At 44.5% G+C, this 14636-nt stretch overlaps 1 protein-coding gene across 6 annotated transcripts in view; it reads right to left on the reverse strand.

Annotated features, from left to right (window-relative positions):
* SLC5A11 (solute carrier family 5 member 11) overlaps positions 1-14636 on the reverse strand; it is a 57599-nt gene that overhangs the window by 30494 nt on the left and 12469 nt on the right. For 3 of the 6 annotated variants that reach the window (XM_070484665.1, XM_014829743.3, XM_070484666.1), the window contains exons 5-8: positions 11417-11521; positions 10143-10202; positions 3000-3104; positions 1629-1734 (exon numbers count right to left, since the gene is read on the reverse strand). In XM_070484665.1, coding sequence (XP_070340766.1) covers positions 1629-1734; positions 3000-3104; positions 10143-10202; positions 11417-11521 — 376 coding nt within the window. Of the gene's footprint in view, positions 1-1628; positions 1735-2999; positions 3105-3866; positions 4047-10142; positions 10203-11416; positions 11522-14636 lie in introns of those variants that run through there. The other 3 variants (XM_070484668.1, XM_070484667.1, XM_070484669.1) reach the window with 2 other exon arrangements.

The following is a 14636-nucleotide window of genomic DNA, read 5'->3' on the forward strand; positions in this document are numbered from 1 at the left end:
CCAGGAGGAATAGGGCCCTGTCACAAATCAGGAGAAACCCAGCCTAGAATCTGGTCCCAGTTCTTTGCTGTCCTCCCCTGCAATCAGCCTGAGTGTGGTGAGATCCTGGAGTTTGGTACCCCTGAAACCCACCATCATTTCTACACTAACGTTTATTATTTACCATGTGCCAGGCACTGTGCTTAGTGTTTTCTTCAATCATTCACCAAATATCTGGTGAGCACCCTGCCCAGTTCCACATGGCCTGGATGCAGAGGCAAACAAAACGGCACGCTTCCTGTCCTCACAGAGCCCACAGTCATGGTGGAGACAGACCCCCATACAAGGAAACACAAAGATAAACTGGCAACGCGACCAGCCCTTCCCTTTCTCTCGAGCTCCAGGCACGTGGCGTCTATTAGTACTGAAAACTCAGCCAAGATATTTATGCCAAAGATCTTGGGCCTTTGCATTTGTCAGATTTGGTCCCTTTTCTGTTTAGATTCCCCAGTGGTGTTTCACAGCACTTAGGACTAAATCCAGGCTCATTTTATCTCCTTCGAGGCTCTGGGCCCCGCTCCTTTCTCCACTCCTTTCTCCTACCCGAGGGCTGCTGCACAGCACGATGCTGGGGGCTCCACTCTTACTCTGGTTTGTGTGAATGGCTCCCCTGGAGTTGGGCAGGACTCAACCTGAACAACCACTTGCTCGCTCAGCTTCAGCCACACTGATCGCCTTGCTGTTCCTCAAACAAGCCAACCAGCTTCTCATCTTGGAGTCTTTACACTTGTCCGTCCCTGTGCCTGGAATTCTCTTCCGTGGAACTTCTCACTAGTATTTTCTTCATATCATTTAAATCTGGTTCAAATATCACCTTAGAGAGGCCTTACCTGAACACTCTATGGAAAAGAAATCCTTCCTCCCTTACTGCCCGTCTTGCCTTGCTTGATTTTCCTTCACAGCACTTATCAGGTTATAATAAAATACCTTGACATTATTTATTTGTTTCCTTGTTCATCGTCTGTCTCCCCATCGCCAGTAGAATGTAAGTTCCTCTGGGGTAAAGATTTTCTGTCTTGTGTACTGCTGTACCCCAATGCCTAGCATGATGCCTGGCTTACCGTAGGTGATATATATCTATACATATTTGTGGAGTGCATTATATTAGACCAAGAGGAGGCAGAGAAGGGTGGAAGTGGAGCAGGAGAGAAGAAGTTGAATATTCAAAACCAGATACTTGTCAAGGCCCTTCTATGTGCCAGTCACTCTTCTAGGATGCAAGTCTGAGGGGGAAAGATGAGGCCGCCTGACCTCAGACTCCAGGATTACGGTGATTTACGATCTAGCTTTACAGAGTGCATGTGAATACACACGCTCAGCACTTAGGAGGGTCTCAATGAATAGGTCTTGAGTAGATAAATGGAAAATAGTTGGTGCAGGTACTTTTTAAAATTCTCCTTCTTATCAACCAACCATCTTTCTTTGGACAATGGCCAAGAGAAATCATATTATCTGGGGTCACAGATTGAGGTTTAATGAATAAGTGGTCTTAACACTCTGGAACATCAGAAGCTGGGCCAGGAAAAGATGGGGTGGTCCACAGCCCCTGCCCACCACCTCTCCCAGTATCACCCCTTGTTCAGCCATACCTGCAATAGTGTATAGAGCTGTGACAGCCAACAGCCCAACTATGGCCAGATACAGATCCAGGTGCAAAGACTGCTGAATAAAGATAGCGCCTGCATACATGTCCACCTATAGAGACACAAGGTTGATGGGTAAACGATGAACGAATGAACGGACATTGGTAGCACAGGTTCCCTGAGATCAGGCCCTGGCCTAGAGCTGGCAGACACAGAAGAGTCATATACTGTCCTTTATTCATCTAATCTATCTCTTCCCATATCAGGGGTCTCAGACTGGAGCCTTGTGGGCAATTGTGTCTGAGACGCCTCCCCTGGCTGATACATAGACTTCATCAATGGTCTTCCTTCTGCTACTCTTCGTCTTCTTACACTCCATCCTCTACACTACAACCTCTGCTACATACATCATGATTATATCATCCTTCTCCTCCCCATTAAAACTCTTCAATGGCTCCCTATTGCCCCCAAGATAATGTCTAAATAAATAAGTTAGAGTTGCATGCCAGGCCCTCCATGATCTGCCTGCCACTTGGCCTCATTCCCTTTACACACTTCACATTCCCAGGCCTCCGGGCACCCTGAAATACTTCCTGTTTCCCCAACCAGTCATGATCATCCGTGCCGCCAAGGGTTACTTGTTCTAGTCCATCTGTCTGGAATGCCATCCCCCTTTGTCTAACTGGAAAACTCCTCCTCAGATGCAACTGCCTTTGTGAAGCTTCCCCACATCTATAGCTAGAGAGTTCTGAAAGGACGTTTTCCTTCCACGTCTGTCTCTCGCGTCTGCAGCTGGCATAGAGTCAGTTATTGTTGTTCACATTGAATGGAGTTCCTCTGCCCGCCTCTCCTCCCTCTTACACAGGACAAGCTCTCCCCCAGCTCCAGCCAGAAGAGAAGACAACATCTGCACGAGGCAGGCCGGCTGAGCAACAACGTGCCTGGAGGTTGCAATGCGTCTGCTCTTGGCCACTTTCCAGGAGATCTGCCCATCTAAAGGTCAGGGTAGGGCAGCCCAATGGGCCATCAGCACATCTGATTAACAGCTGATTACTGCCTGACCCCAGGATGAAGGCAACAGCCCCACCCAAAGGTTGGCAGGGCTCTCGGAGTCCATTCAGTAACCTGCATCACCCTGAGTTGTTGTCAGAGAAGCTTCAGCAGGAGTTGGGGCAGGGAGTCCTGCCTTCCTCCTTTCCTCCCGACTTTCTCTGTCCATGCTTACCCTCTCCCCCCGCCCTTTCCAGCTTCCTCTAATCTCCCTGAAGCCCCAAGAGGAGGAGAAAGTGGTTGGGGAAGAGACACCCCCAGCAATGGGCTGTAACTGATCTGCTCCCCATGCTGCGGGAATGCGGCCGGGCCCTGTCCCTGCCTTACCGAGATCTTCGTGAAGATGTAGATAAACAGGTAAAGCACAGCCAGGATGATGGGGATCCTGTTGCCGCCAAAGCGTTTCCTTAGGTATTCTGGCATCGTGGTGACCTGGGGGCCAGAGCTGAGCTTTCACCACCCAGCTGATGTCAGGCACATGGCCTCAGGGCACCAGCCCATCCACCTCCTCCCCTCTCCTCCCCAAACTCAGAAGCACAGATAGTCTTCTTGGGATTCTCAACGGGAGACTTAAGAAGGGAGGAGAAAATGGAGACAAAGGGGTGTGGAGGAATTGGGGTTCTATGCAAGGGTATGTACCCAACTAGCACATATCCCAAACACAAGGCATTTGTGCACCCCCATCTCAATCTTTGCTTTCTCCTATATGATTAATTACTTAATGTTTTTCTTTAAACCAACTCATGTTTATATTTAAATAAATTTATCTAAAAAGAAAACTTCAAATCACCACTGTAAATGGAAAATCAATCCTAAATTTAAGGGAGGCAGCAAAAATAAACACACAGATAATAAAACAATTCATTTGTTCCCTAATCTTTTCTGGCAACTTACTGTTGCATACCAAAGACTCTGGGCCCAGAGCCTGCTCATTCTTTTTTTTTTTTTTCTTACAAAAAAGAGTTATTGGAGAAGTGTCGGACAGGTGTTAAAGGCACACTAGCACCAACACGAGACTTTCCCCCTGAGTTCATGGAACCACTGAAAGATAATGGAAAAGGAAATAACTTTACAACGTGATTCGGTGTCATTGGCCTCATGTCTACCACCTAAAATCATCTCAAGGATCTCCATGTTTGTCCATATCCCAAACCTGGGGGAAATTGTTCTACTGTAAACCTTTAGCCAGGTTACCTGGAAAAGCGGGGAATTCTAGTAGCAAAATGTGCAGGCTCCAGAGACGCAGAGAGACCAGAGACCTCCTTCACCAGGGAGACCCTGAATTATGGCAGTTCCCTCATGCTCTGCGGTGAACGGTCCAAAGCTGGCTGTCATTACGATACGGGACATCATCCCAGGGACTGGGCCATGCTGCTGAAAACCATTACTTGGGTGGCACTCTTCTCATGGTTTGGTGTGTTCTTTCCCAATCTCCTCACCCTCACCATACCCCCAGACTTGCGGTTGAGATAATGCCATGTCTAGACTCTGGGAACCTCCAACCAACAACTGTTCTCCCATGAAGTACTAGGTCTTGGGTGGGGAAGGAAAGAGTAAGGGTGATATTTGAGAAATGTTTGCAGCCTCTCCTCCAAGCTGTGGCTGCTTGGGTGTCCCCAAGTCTAACCCAACCATGAGCTGATGAATGGCAAACCATCCATTCCAAGGTCAGATTGTGAAGGCAGAAGAAGCTGGAAGGGGAGACTGAGAGAGACTAGATGGCCAGACTTAATTCAGGAATAGTAAATTGTTAATGGTAGAATCTGGATATTTAAGAACATAAGGGTGTCCAGTGTAAAATTATTTCAGCTTTGACATATGCTTGAAATTTTTTTCATAATAAAAAAATTGGCCAAAATAGTGAGCTCCAGGAATAAATGGACATTTTAAAACACGCATATAGGGCTGGCCCCGTGGCCAAGTGGTTAAGTTCGCGCGCTCCGCTGCAGGCGGCCCAGTGTTTCATTGGTTCGAATCCTGGGCGCGGACGTGGCACTGCTCATCAAACCACGCTGAGGCAGCGTCCCACGTGCCACAACTAGAAGGACCCACAACAAAGAATATACAACTATGTACCGGGGGGCTTTGGGGAGAAAAAGGAAAATAATAAAATCTTTAAAAATAAATAAATAAAACACACATATAGAATAAAGCTTCTCTTTCCTCCCCCACTCTCCAAAAGTGCAGTTTGGGATTCTGACCCTCATGAAAGTCTTGCCTCAACCTTCTGATTTGCTGCAAGGCAAACACAGCAGGATTGTTCAGAAGTACATTGTCCTGAACTCTGACATTCTATCAGGGAACAACGCATGGAGAAATTCAACCAAACCATATTGAATGGACACACTCTTGGTGATTATGAGAGCTAATGAGAGAGAGCGCATGAGAGCTTCAGCCCATTCAGATAAGTGGACTGAGGAAGCTGCTCCACTATCTTATCTGTGAATGACAACCACCAGCTGGTCTCGTTTGGGAGCTAGACTCCCATCATTGGCTGACAGCCTTTATTATCAATCAACTTTTGTTTCAATCTAGAGAGAGCAATACAGTCTCCACACTCAGGAAGTTTCTAATCAGCTAAGAAAGAAAGGAAGGATGAAAGTCATTGGAAGGCAAGCAGCATCGGTATCTAGAAATCAAACTCTGCGGAGAAATGTGAAGCTAGCTGACAGATGGGAGGCAGAGGCTAGGCTGCTCATTGTAAAGTAGCTAAGAAGGCAATTTGCCAGAAAGCAAGGGTGAGAAACACAGAGGCTGAGACGTGAGGAATGACTGGCTGTTAACACAGGAACCAGTCTCTGGTGAGGCTGGATGAATGTTAACAGGAAATAAATGCAGCAAATTACAGCTGCCCTGGGAGAGAACCACCCTGGTTCCTTGCTATTTGGGGCTCCTCATTCCCTCACATATTCATCTCCTGGGCGTGGAGGGTGGCAACGGGACTTTAGCGTCTGTGTACTCTCCCCCGAATCACATCCAGACTGTCTCACTCCATTGTCATGTAAAATCTCCCTCTTCCTCAGAAACCCATGCCATCCAGCTATACCTACTCCTGCACCCCCACAACCCTCCACAGATCCTTGCCAATGAGGGTTTCAGCTCCTTTGCTGTCTTCCTCTCTTTCTATACTTTCCCCCAATCTGGAAGCAGCTGCAAGGACAGTGCAGACACACATGTGACACCTCGCACACTATCTTAGTTTGCTCAGCCCCAACAACAGTTGGGCATTTCCACTTCAGCAACCCATTTCTCTGACCAACACCTGAACCTTGTCATGTCCAGGACCCCATTTACCTCTGATACTCGAAATTTTCATCAGTGCAACTCTCTCATTTGCTAACTCTGATGACTCCTGCTTTGGAACTTGACCAAAACTTTCCAGTCCCTAACTGGTACCTCTTCTTTCAGGTGTCAACTCATTCCTCATGTCATTTCCTTCTGAATTCATGTAAGACTCTGCTATTGAGTCATTTCAACAAATATTTAGAGGCCGGTCCCATGGCCGAGTGGTTAAGTTTGTGTGCTCAGCTCCGGCGACCCAGGGTTCAGATCCTGGGCGGGGACATGGCACTGCTCTTTAGGCCGTGTTGAAGAGGTGTCCCACGTGCCACAACTAGAAGGACCCACAACTAAAATATACAACTATGTACTGGGGGGATTTGGGGAGAAAAAAGCAGGAAAAAAAAAAGGGAAGAAGAAGATTAGCAACAGCTGTTAGCTCAGGTGCCAATCTTTAAGAACCCCCCCCCACAAATATTCATTGAGCACCTACTATGTGCCAGGCACTATTGTAGACACTGGGAGAAAACAGATATGGTTCCCGCCCTCCTGGAGCCCACAGTCTAGTGGGAGAGACACACAGTCTAGTGCAGTGGCTCTCAACTGAGGAAGAGTTTGCAGCTCCCAAGGGAACATTTGACAAAGTCTGGAGACATTTTGGTGGCCACAATTTGGGAGGTGCTACTGGCGTCTAGTGGGTAGAGACCAGAGATACTGCAAACATCCTACAATGCACAGAACACCCCCCACACACAGACACATACAACAAAGAATTATCCCACCCAAAAGGCCACTACCCCTGAGGCTGAGAAAGCTGGTATGGTGGGAGAGGCACACAGTCTAACAGGAGAGACACATTAATTTAATAATTACACGAGCAAATGCAAAACAGCAACTATGGCAAACACAATGAAGGAGGAAATTTAGCCTAATCAGAGAGGTCAGAAAGGGCCAGAAGGAATTGTTGCTTGAAGTAGGATTTGGAAGACGAACAGGAGTTGATGGAACCGTGAAGGAAAAGGAAAACCTTCCAGCAAGAGGGGAAAGCATTGTAATGGTCCAGGGAGGTGGAGAGCCTGGTGAGCAGGAGGAACTGCTAGAACAGTGCATCGCATACGGTTGGCAATCAGCTAAAAAATGTTTCTTCTATGAATGCATAAGTGAATGAACTGAGGGAAGAACACTGTGGATGGAGAGTAGGGTGGGTCCCTAAGAAGTATCATTTATTTTCCATATTCATAAGAGAAATTGGTCTGTAATTTTCTTGTTAGGTAATATTAATATTATCCTGTTCTCAAAATATGATGGACAAAAATCAATTCTAGGTAGACAATTGACTTAAATGTGAAACATTCTTGAAGATATGGAGAATATCTTTATGACCTTGGAATAGGAAAAAAAATTTATAATCAAGATATAAAAAGCAGTAACCATTAAGGAAAAGCGATAAAGGTGACTATTAATTGAATTAAACTAAATTTAATTGAATTAAATTAAACTAAATTAAAATTGAGATCTGTTTATCAAAAAACAACATTAAGAAAGTGAAAAGAAAAGACACAGAATAGAAAAAAAAGATATTTGCAATACATAGAACAACCCTAAGCACCTGTTTCCAGAATATATAGAGAATTTCTACAAATCAGCCAGCCCCGGTGGCCTAGTGGTTAGATTTGGCACACTCTGCTTCAGCTGCCCAGGTTTGGTTCCTGGGCACAGACCTACACTGCTCATCTGTCAGCTGCTATGCTGTGGCAGTGGCTCATATACAAAAAGAGGAAGGTTGGCAGCAGATGTTAGCTCAGGGCGAATCTTCCTCAGCAACAAAGGAAAAGGAAAAAAAAAAGAACTTCTACAAATCAACAAGAAGAAGCTATATAACCTAATAGAAAAGTTGGCAAGAGTCCTAGGCAAGTTACTTCTCAAAAGAGGAAATCCAAGTGGCCAAAAAACATATAAACAGAATCGCCAATTGAAAGCACAGTGAGATACCACTACACACCCACTAGATTAGCAAGAACTTTAAAGTTGGAAAATACCAAGTGTTGACAAGGATGTGGAGCAATAGAGCAAAGAGAATTTGCATACACATCTGGTGGGAGTATAAATTGATAGAACTACTCTGGGAAAAAGCTTGGCAGTATCTAGTAAAGCCAGCTAAACACAGCCAAAAACCCAGCAATTCCACTTATAGGTAGATTTTCTCCATAAATGCATGTTTGTGTGCATCAGGACACTTGTATAAAAATGTCCATAGCAGCATTGTCCATCATAGCCTAACATTGGGAACAACCTAAGTGCCCAGGAAAAAAATAATGGACAGATACATTGGGGGATAGTCATTCTACACATAACTACATACCTGTGAAAAGTAACACATCAGCTCCATGCAAAAAAAGAATATGTTACCCCTGATTCCATGTGCATATAGTTCCAAAACAGTGAAGTTATTATTATTATTATTTTGCTGAGGAAGATTAGCCCTGAGCTAACATCTGTTGCCAATCTTCCTCCACTTTATATGTGGGTCACTGCCACAGCATGGCTGACAAGTGGTGTAGGTGTGTGCCCAGGATCCAAACCTGTGGAGTGCACTGAACTTAACCACTACACCATGGGGCCGGCCCCCCAAAACTATAAAATTAAATCATACTGTTTAGGTATGCTTAATTAAAACTATAAAGACAAGCAGGGAAGTGAGTTCGGTGAAAGTCAAGGAGAGAGGAAGGTGCTGGATCTGCTGAAGGCACATGGTGGGGGTTGTTATTTTTCTGTCTTGATCTGGGTGTTCATTTTACAGTAGTTTCTTAAGCTGCACATTTGTGCTTTATCACTTTTCTGTGTGTTTATTATTTCCCAATAAAAATGGATTGGGTAGTTTTTCTTTCTCAACACTCTGGGATTTATTATCTAGTATGGGCTTAATCTCTCTTTTGACTTCTTGCAAGATGTTGTCCCAAGAATGTCTAGATCCAGGGAATTTTTACCGAACAATATAGCTTGGAAATCCTTTCACAACAGCATAACTCTATCAACATCATCCCTTTTCACAGCCTGATGTTCCATAGGATGGATGCCCAGCCCCCTATGGATACACACTGTGGTTGCCCTCAGGTATTTCCATGACAAATAACTCCCGCAGTCATTTCAAGTCTTCGTGCCTCTTCTCAACCTTCAGCCACAGGAGCTCTGTCCTCTCCCCCAGCAGATGACATTGTCTTCTACTTGCCCGAGAAAATGGAAACCATGAGCTGAGAACATCTGGCCCCCTACCTACGAACTAGGCTGCATCTCCACCCATAATAAAGTCTCAATTTACTTACTGACACTTTGGCCCCGAGAGCCTCACCCCCAGTGCAGTATTGTTCTCACCCAGATATTTTGTCTATGTGGGAACTGGTCACAGGGGGACAGACCCAGGCGCCTCACTCACCAAAAGCCTTGCTTTTAAGACTCAGTATTATCTCCAAGCGAGGTTATTCACCCCGACAGCACTGCTCCTTTATACCGATTGCACTACTTCTGGTACAAAGTGACTTTTTAAATGATTCCTCTGATCATGAAGCAGTTCTTTCCACGTTGCGTATTTTTAAAAAAGTCCAATGTTGCTTTATGAATAACCCTGTGATATTGCATGATGTTGCCCTGGGTAGCAGAACTTTTAAAACAGAATTAAGTCTAGACAATATGGGGGCAGAAAGCTGTCAGTAAGATCAGAAATAATTTTCAAAACTCCTTTTTCAAAAAGTCCAGAGCAGTATTACTCGGTAACAAAAATTTCAACATTTCGCATCAACCAGAAATAACTCAATCATTACGGTTTTGTGTACAAATGAAGAAAAAAATAAATGAATCATATTTTTTTAGTTAAAAGCAGTAACATGTTAAGGCTTAAACATTTAAAAGAGACTGTGAGCTTTATATTTGTGCTTTGGCATTTAAAAACATTTTCTCGAGCCCGCGTTTCTCCCAGCCTCTGAGAGCCCTGTGTGTATCTTGAACGTTGGTTACCAGGTGGGAATTGCTAAGGGCAGGGTCCTCATTGCCTCCTCCGAGCGTCATCCATCACCAGTGCTGGGACCTCTTAGGGACTGTCCAATGCATGTCCACAGGAGGGAGGGAGGGAATGCAGGTTTGACTTTCCCAAAGGGTCTCCCCATTCCATAGCACCCCAACCGCCTTCAGACTCACCTGACCAGCAACGTAGATAGGAAGGAAGATCCAGGCCAGCATCAACACGGAAAATATGCCCTGCCCGAGAAAACAGAATCAGGACCAGCTCCCACCACGTCAAGGTGCCGATTTGGATTCCCCTCTGGACCCTAAGGTAACCTGACCTGGCTCGGCCTCTGGGTCAGTCTCTTCCTTGCTGAGTAGCTCACCCTCCCAGGCAGCCATATTTCCACGTGCAAATGGGAGAAGGGGATGAAGTAGGGGAGAGCAGAAATAGGTTTTTGTGACTCCTAGCTGAGTGTCTCCTAACCCTCACATCATCTCCCTTCATCCCATTGTGTTCCCTCCCCTCCTTGGGCAGTGCTTAAAACAAGGCTGTGAGGTCAGACAGGCCACGCTGATGACCAGCTGGTGATGCTGGAAGAGTTTACACAGGTCTCTGAGACTCATTTTTCTCACCTGCGAAATGGCCCCATGGGGTTGTTGCAAGGAAATCGATGAGATGATGCTTACTGAGTACTTACAATATGCCAGGCACTCCTCTGCACACTTTACAAACATCAATTCATTTACTCCTCACAATGACTCAGTGTGGCAAGCACCACTAGTATCTCTATTTTATACATGAGGCTCAGAAAGGTTAAGTAACTTGCCAAAGGTCACACAGCTTGTAAGTGGTAGAGCCAGGAAGTGAACCCAGGAAGTCTGGCTCTGAACTAATCAAATCCCATAATGTGATAAGGTATGTAGTGTACTGAAGTCTGTGGCATAGAGTAAGCACTTAAAAAATGTCTGTTATTTTATGACTAACAAAAATGTTAGTCATTAATAAGTATATCCCCTCCCCCACAGTGAAAATCATATCCCGAATGAGCCCTGCTACACAGGAAAGTGTGTCCAATCTCTTGGGTATCTGTGAGGGTGGCAAAATGTCAAGAACCACTGAACCACATAATTTTTGTGATGGTCGATTGACATCTAATACACAGAAATACCCTCCTGTCCCTTGATACCGTCCATCTTCTGCATCCACGAGGGAGAGATTCGGAGCCTTCTTCATGCATTTATTTGTGGGCTCACGGCCATATGGGCGGGCCCCCATCAAGAAACACAGAGAGGCCTGAGACTTGTGGATCAGACTGATTTTTGCTAACCAGGGGTGCCCTTGACGCTTCCTGTTTGTTTTTTCATAAAGCACCATTCATTGTTAAAAGTGCAGGGCATTCCCACAACTGTCCCCAGGATCTACCTATTAAGTAGAGTGAGCTGTCCGTGCCTCATGAAGTACCTACGTTAAACTCATAAGCAGTTACAGAAACACCCGTAGCAGCACCTGACCCTGCCAGGCCGACGAAGTGTCCGCTTCCAACGTTGCTGGCAAATAAGGATGCACCCACCTGTGGGGAGATGGACAAGTCAGATCTTGGAGCTAAGGTCTGGGGTACCTTCTCCCCCACCCCCAGTTCTTCCCACTCTCCAAAGGGAGCAAGATAAAGGGAGAAGTGGAGACGGCAAGGCCCTCCCCAGCCTATCTAGCACCTTTTTTCAAATTAGACAAAGACTCGCCTTCCCTGAGAATCTTTTGCTTCCGCCTATCAGAAATTGACATAATATATGCCCATCTATGATGCCTAAATGTGAATTGTGCCCCCTAGGGTGGTGCAGTGCGCAACTTGAAGTGTCTGCAGCATCCCTGGGGGAAAGGATGACAGGTATTGTAGAAAGTGCTCATGATGAGAATCAGGAAGCCTTTGTTAATCCCCAGCTCTGCTTCTAACTTAGCAAAGTAGAGAGCCCTCCTTCTGGTAGAGCTCTAAGTGGCCAAGACTGTGCTTGGTGACCCCAATCTCTGGTCTCAGTTGATTGGACCAGACAGGCCTGGGCATCTGGCCCAAACTGGGTCAATTACATTCCCTCTCCTGGCAGTCTAGAACTGGGAGACCATCTCTGCTGGTCCCTTAGACTAGGGTGTGTAACCCAGGAAGGTGTGTGTGAGGGGATGCGGGGGTTGAGTAGCATGTTCAGCTATGTGCTCGTCACTGGCACTGTGCTGAGAGGAAGGGGACATGCAGAAAGATGCGGATCAAGTGAGCACAGAGCAAGGGAGACAGAGAGCTAAAGACAGACAGACAGAGAAAGAACTGTCGTGAGAGGGCTGCCGTGCCTCCTATGACTTTCTAGTCTCTGGTTTTCATCCAGTTCTATTCCATTGATCTATCCTAATGCCAGCATCACACTCTCTTGATTACTATAGTTTCATAGTAAGTTTTGAAATCAAGAAGTGTGAGTCCTCCAACTTTGTTCTACTTTTTCAAGATTCTTTTGGCTATTCTGGGTCCTTTGCATTTCTACATGAATTTTAGGATCAGCGTGTCAATTTGTGCAAAAAAAAAAAGGCAGCAGAAATTTGGATAGGAATTGTGTTGAATCTATAGATCAATTTGGGGAGTATTGCCATCTTAACAATATTAAGTCTTTGAATCCATGAACACAGGATGTCGTCCCAATTTTTAGTCCTTTTTCTTCAAATGGTGTTTTCAGTGTATATGTTGCAATTCTTTCGTTAAATTTACTAAGTATTTTATTATTTTGATGCTATTGTAAATGGAATTGTTTCTTAATTTTATTTTCAAATTTTTCTTTGCTAATATATTAAGATGTTAATCTTTTATATTGCTTTTTTTTTTAAAGATTTTATTTTTTTCCTTTTTCTCCCCAAAGCCCCCCAGTACATAGTTGTGTATTCTTCGTTGTGGGTCCTTCTAGTTGTGGCATGTGGGACGCCGCCCCAGCGTGGTCCGATGAGCAGTGCCATGTCCGCGCCCAGGATTCGAACCAACGAAACACTGGGCTGCCTGCAGCGGAGCGCGCGAACTCAACCACTCGGCCACGGGGCCAGCCCCTTTTATATTGCTTTTTTATGTTTCTCTTATATTCTGCAAACTTACTGAACTCATTTATTAGCTCTGGTATTTTTTTCCAGGTTACTTAGAATTCTCTAGATAAAAGATCATGTTGTCTGCAAATAGAGATAGCGTTATTTTTTCCTCTTCACTTTGGATGACTTTTACTTCATTTTCTTCAGTTTCCCTGTCTAGAACCTCGAGTAAAATGGTGAATAGAAATGCTGAGAGGGGACATCCTTGTCTTGTTTCTGATATTGGGGGAAAGCTTTCAGGTTTTCACCGCTAAGTATGATGTCACCTCTGGGGTTTTTGTAGATGCCATTTGTCAGGTTAAGAAGTTTTTCTTCTATTCCTAGTTGGTTGAGTGTTTTTATCATGAAGTGGTGTTAGATTTTATCAAACACTTTTTCTGAATGTATGCAGAATTGTATTTACGTACAGTTCCTCATTTTGCTTGAGGAAGATTGTTGCTGAGCTAACATCTGTGGCAATCTTCCTCTATTTTGTATGTGAGACACCGCCACAGCATGGCTTGATGAGCCATACATACATCTGCACCTAGGATCTGAACCCATGAACCTTGGGCCACCGAAGCAGAGCATGTGAACTTAACCACTAAACCACTGGGCTGGCCTCTTTGTCTTTTCTTTGTAGGAAGTTTTGTGGTTACTAATTTAAGGTCTTACTTTTTATAGGTACAATTCAGGTTTTCTATTTCTATTTGAGTCTGTTTCAGTAATTTGTGTCTTTCTAAGAATTTGTCCATTTCATCTAGGTTATCTAATTTTTTGGCATACAATTATCCATAGTATTCCCTAGTAATTATTTTTATTTCTGCAAGATTGGTAATAATGTACTTTCTTTCATCCCTGATTTTTAAAATTTGAGCCCTTCTCTTTTTTCTTGGTCAACTTTGATTGTTTCAAAGAACTAACTTTTGATTTTGTTGATTTTATCTAATGTTTTTCTATTCTGTATTTCTATTTCCCTTGTGATTTCTCCTTTGACTCATTAGTTATTTAGGAGTGTGTTGTTTGATTTCTACATATTTCTGAATTTCCCAAACTTCCTTCTGTTATTGATTTCTAATTTTATTCTATTGGCAAAACACTTTGTATGATTTTAATCATTTTGAATTTTACTTCTCCAGGGTCAGCCCGGTGGCACAGCAGTTAAGTGTGCACATGCCACTTTGGTGGCCCAAGGTTGGCTGGTTCGGATCCTGGGTGCGGACATGGCACCACTTGGCAAGCCATGCTGTGGTAGGCGTCCCACATAGAAAGTAGAGGAAGATGGGCATGGATATTAGCTCAGGGCCAGTCTTCCTCAGCAAAAAGAGGATTGGCAGCAGATGTTAGCTCAGGGATAATCTTCCTCAAAAAAGTAAAAATTAATTAAATTTTACTTCTCCTAGTAATGTCACTGGAACTCCTGCACTCATCTGTACTTGAAATCAGCCCAATCCTTGATTTTTCCTTTAGGTGAGCTAATAAATTCTCTTTTTGTTTTAAAAAAATTTGAATCAGAGCTAAGCCTTCTCTAGATTAGATTGTGACTTCCAGACAACATGGAACCAGAGTCCTGAGATAGCAAAGGCTAGACAGAA

The sequence above is a fragment of the Equus asinus genome, chromosome 14 (assembly GCF_041296235.1).
Source record: "Equus asinus isolate D_3611 breed Donkey chromosome 14, EquAss-T2T_v2, whole genome shotgun sequence".
NCBI classification, from domain to species: Eukaryota; Metazoa; Chordata; class Mammalia; order Perissodactyla; family Equidae; genus Equus; species Equus asinus.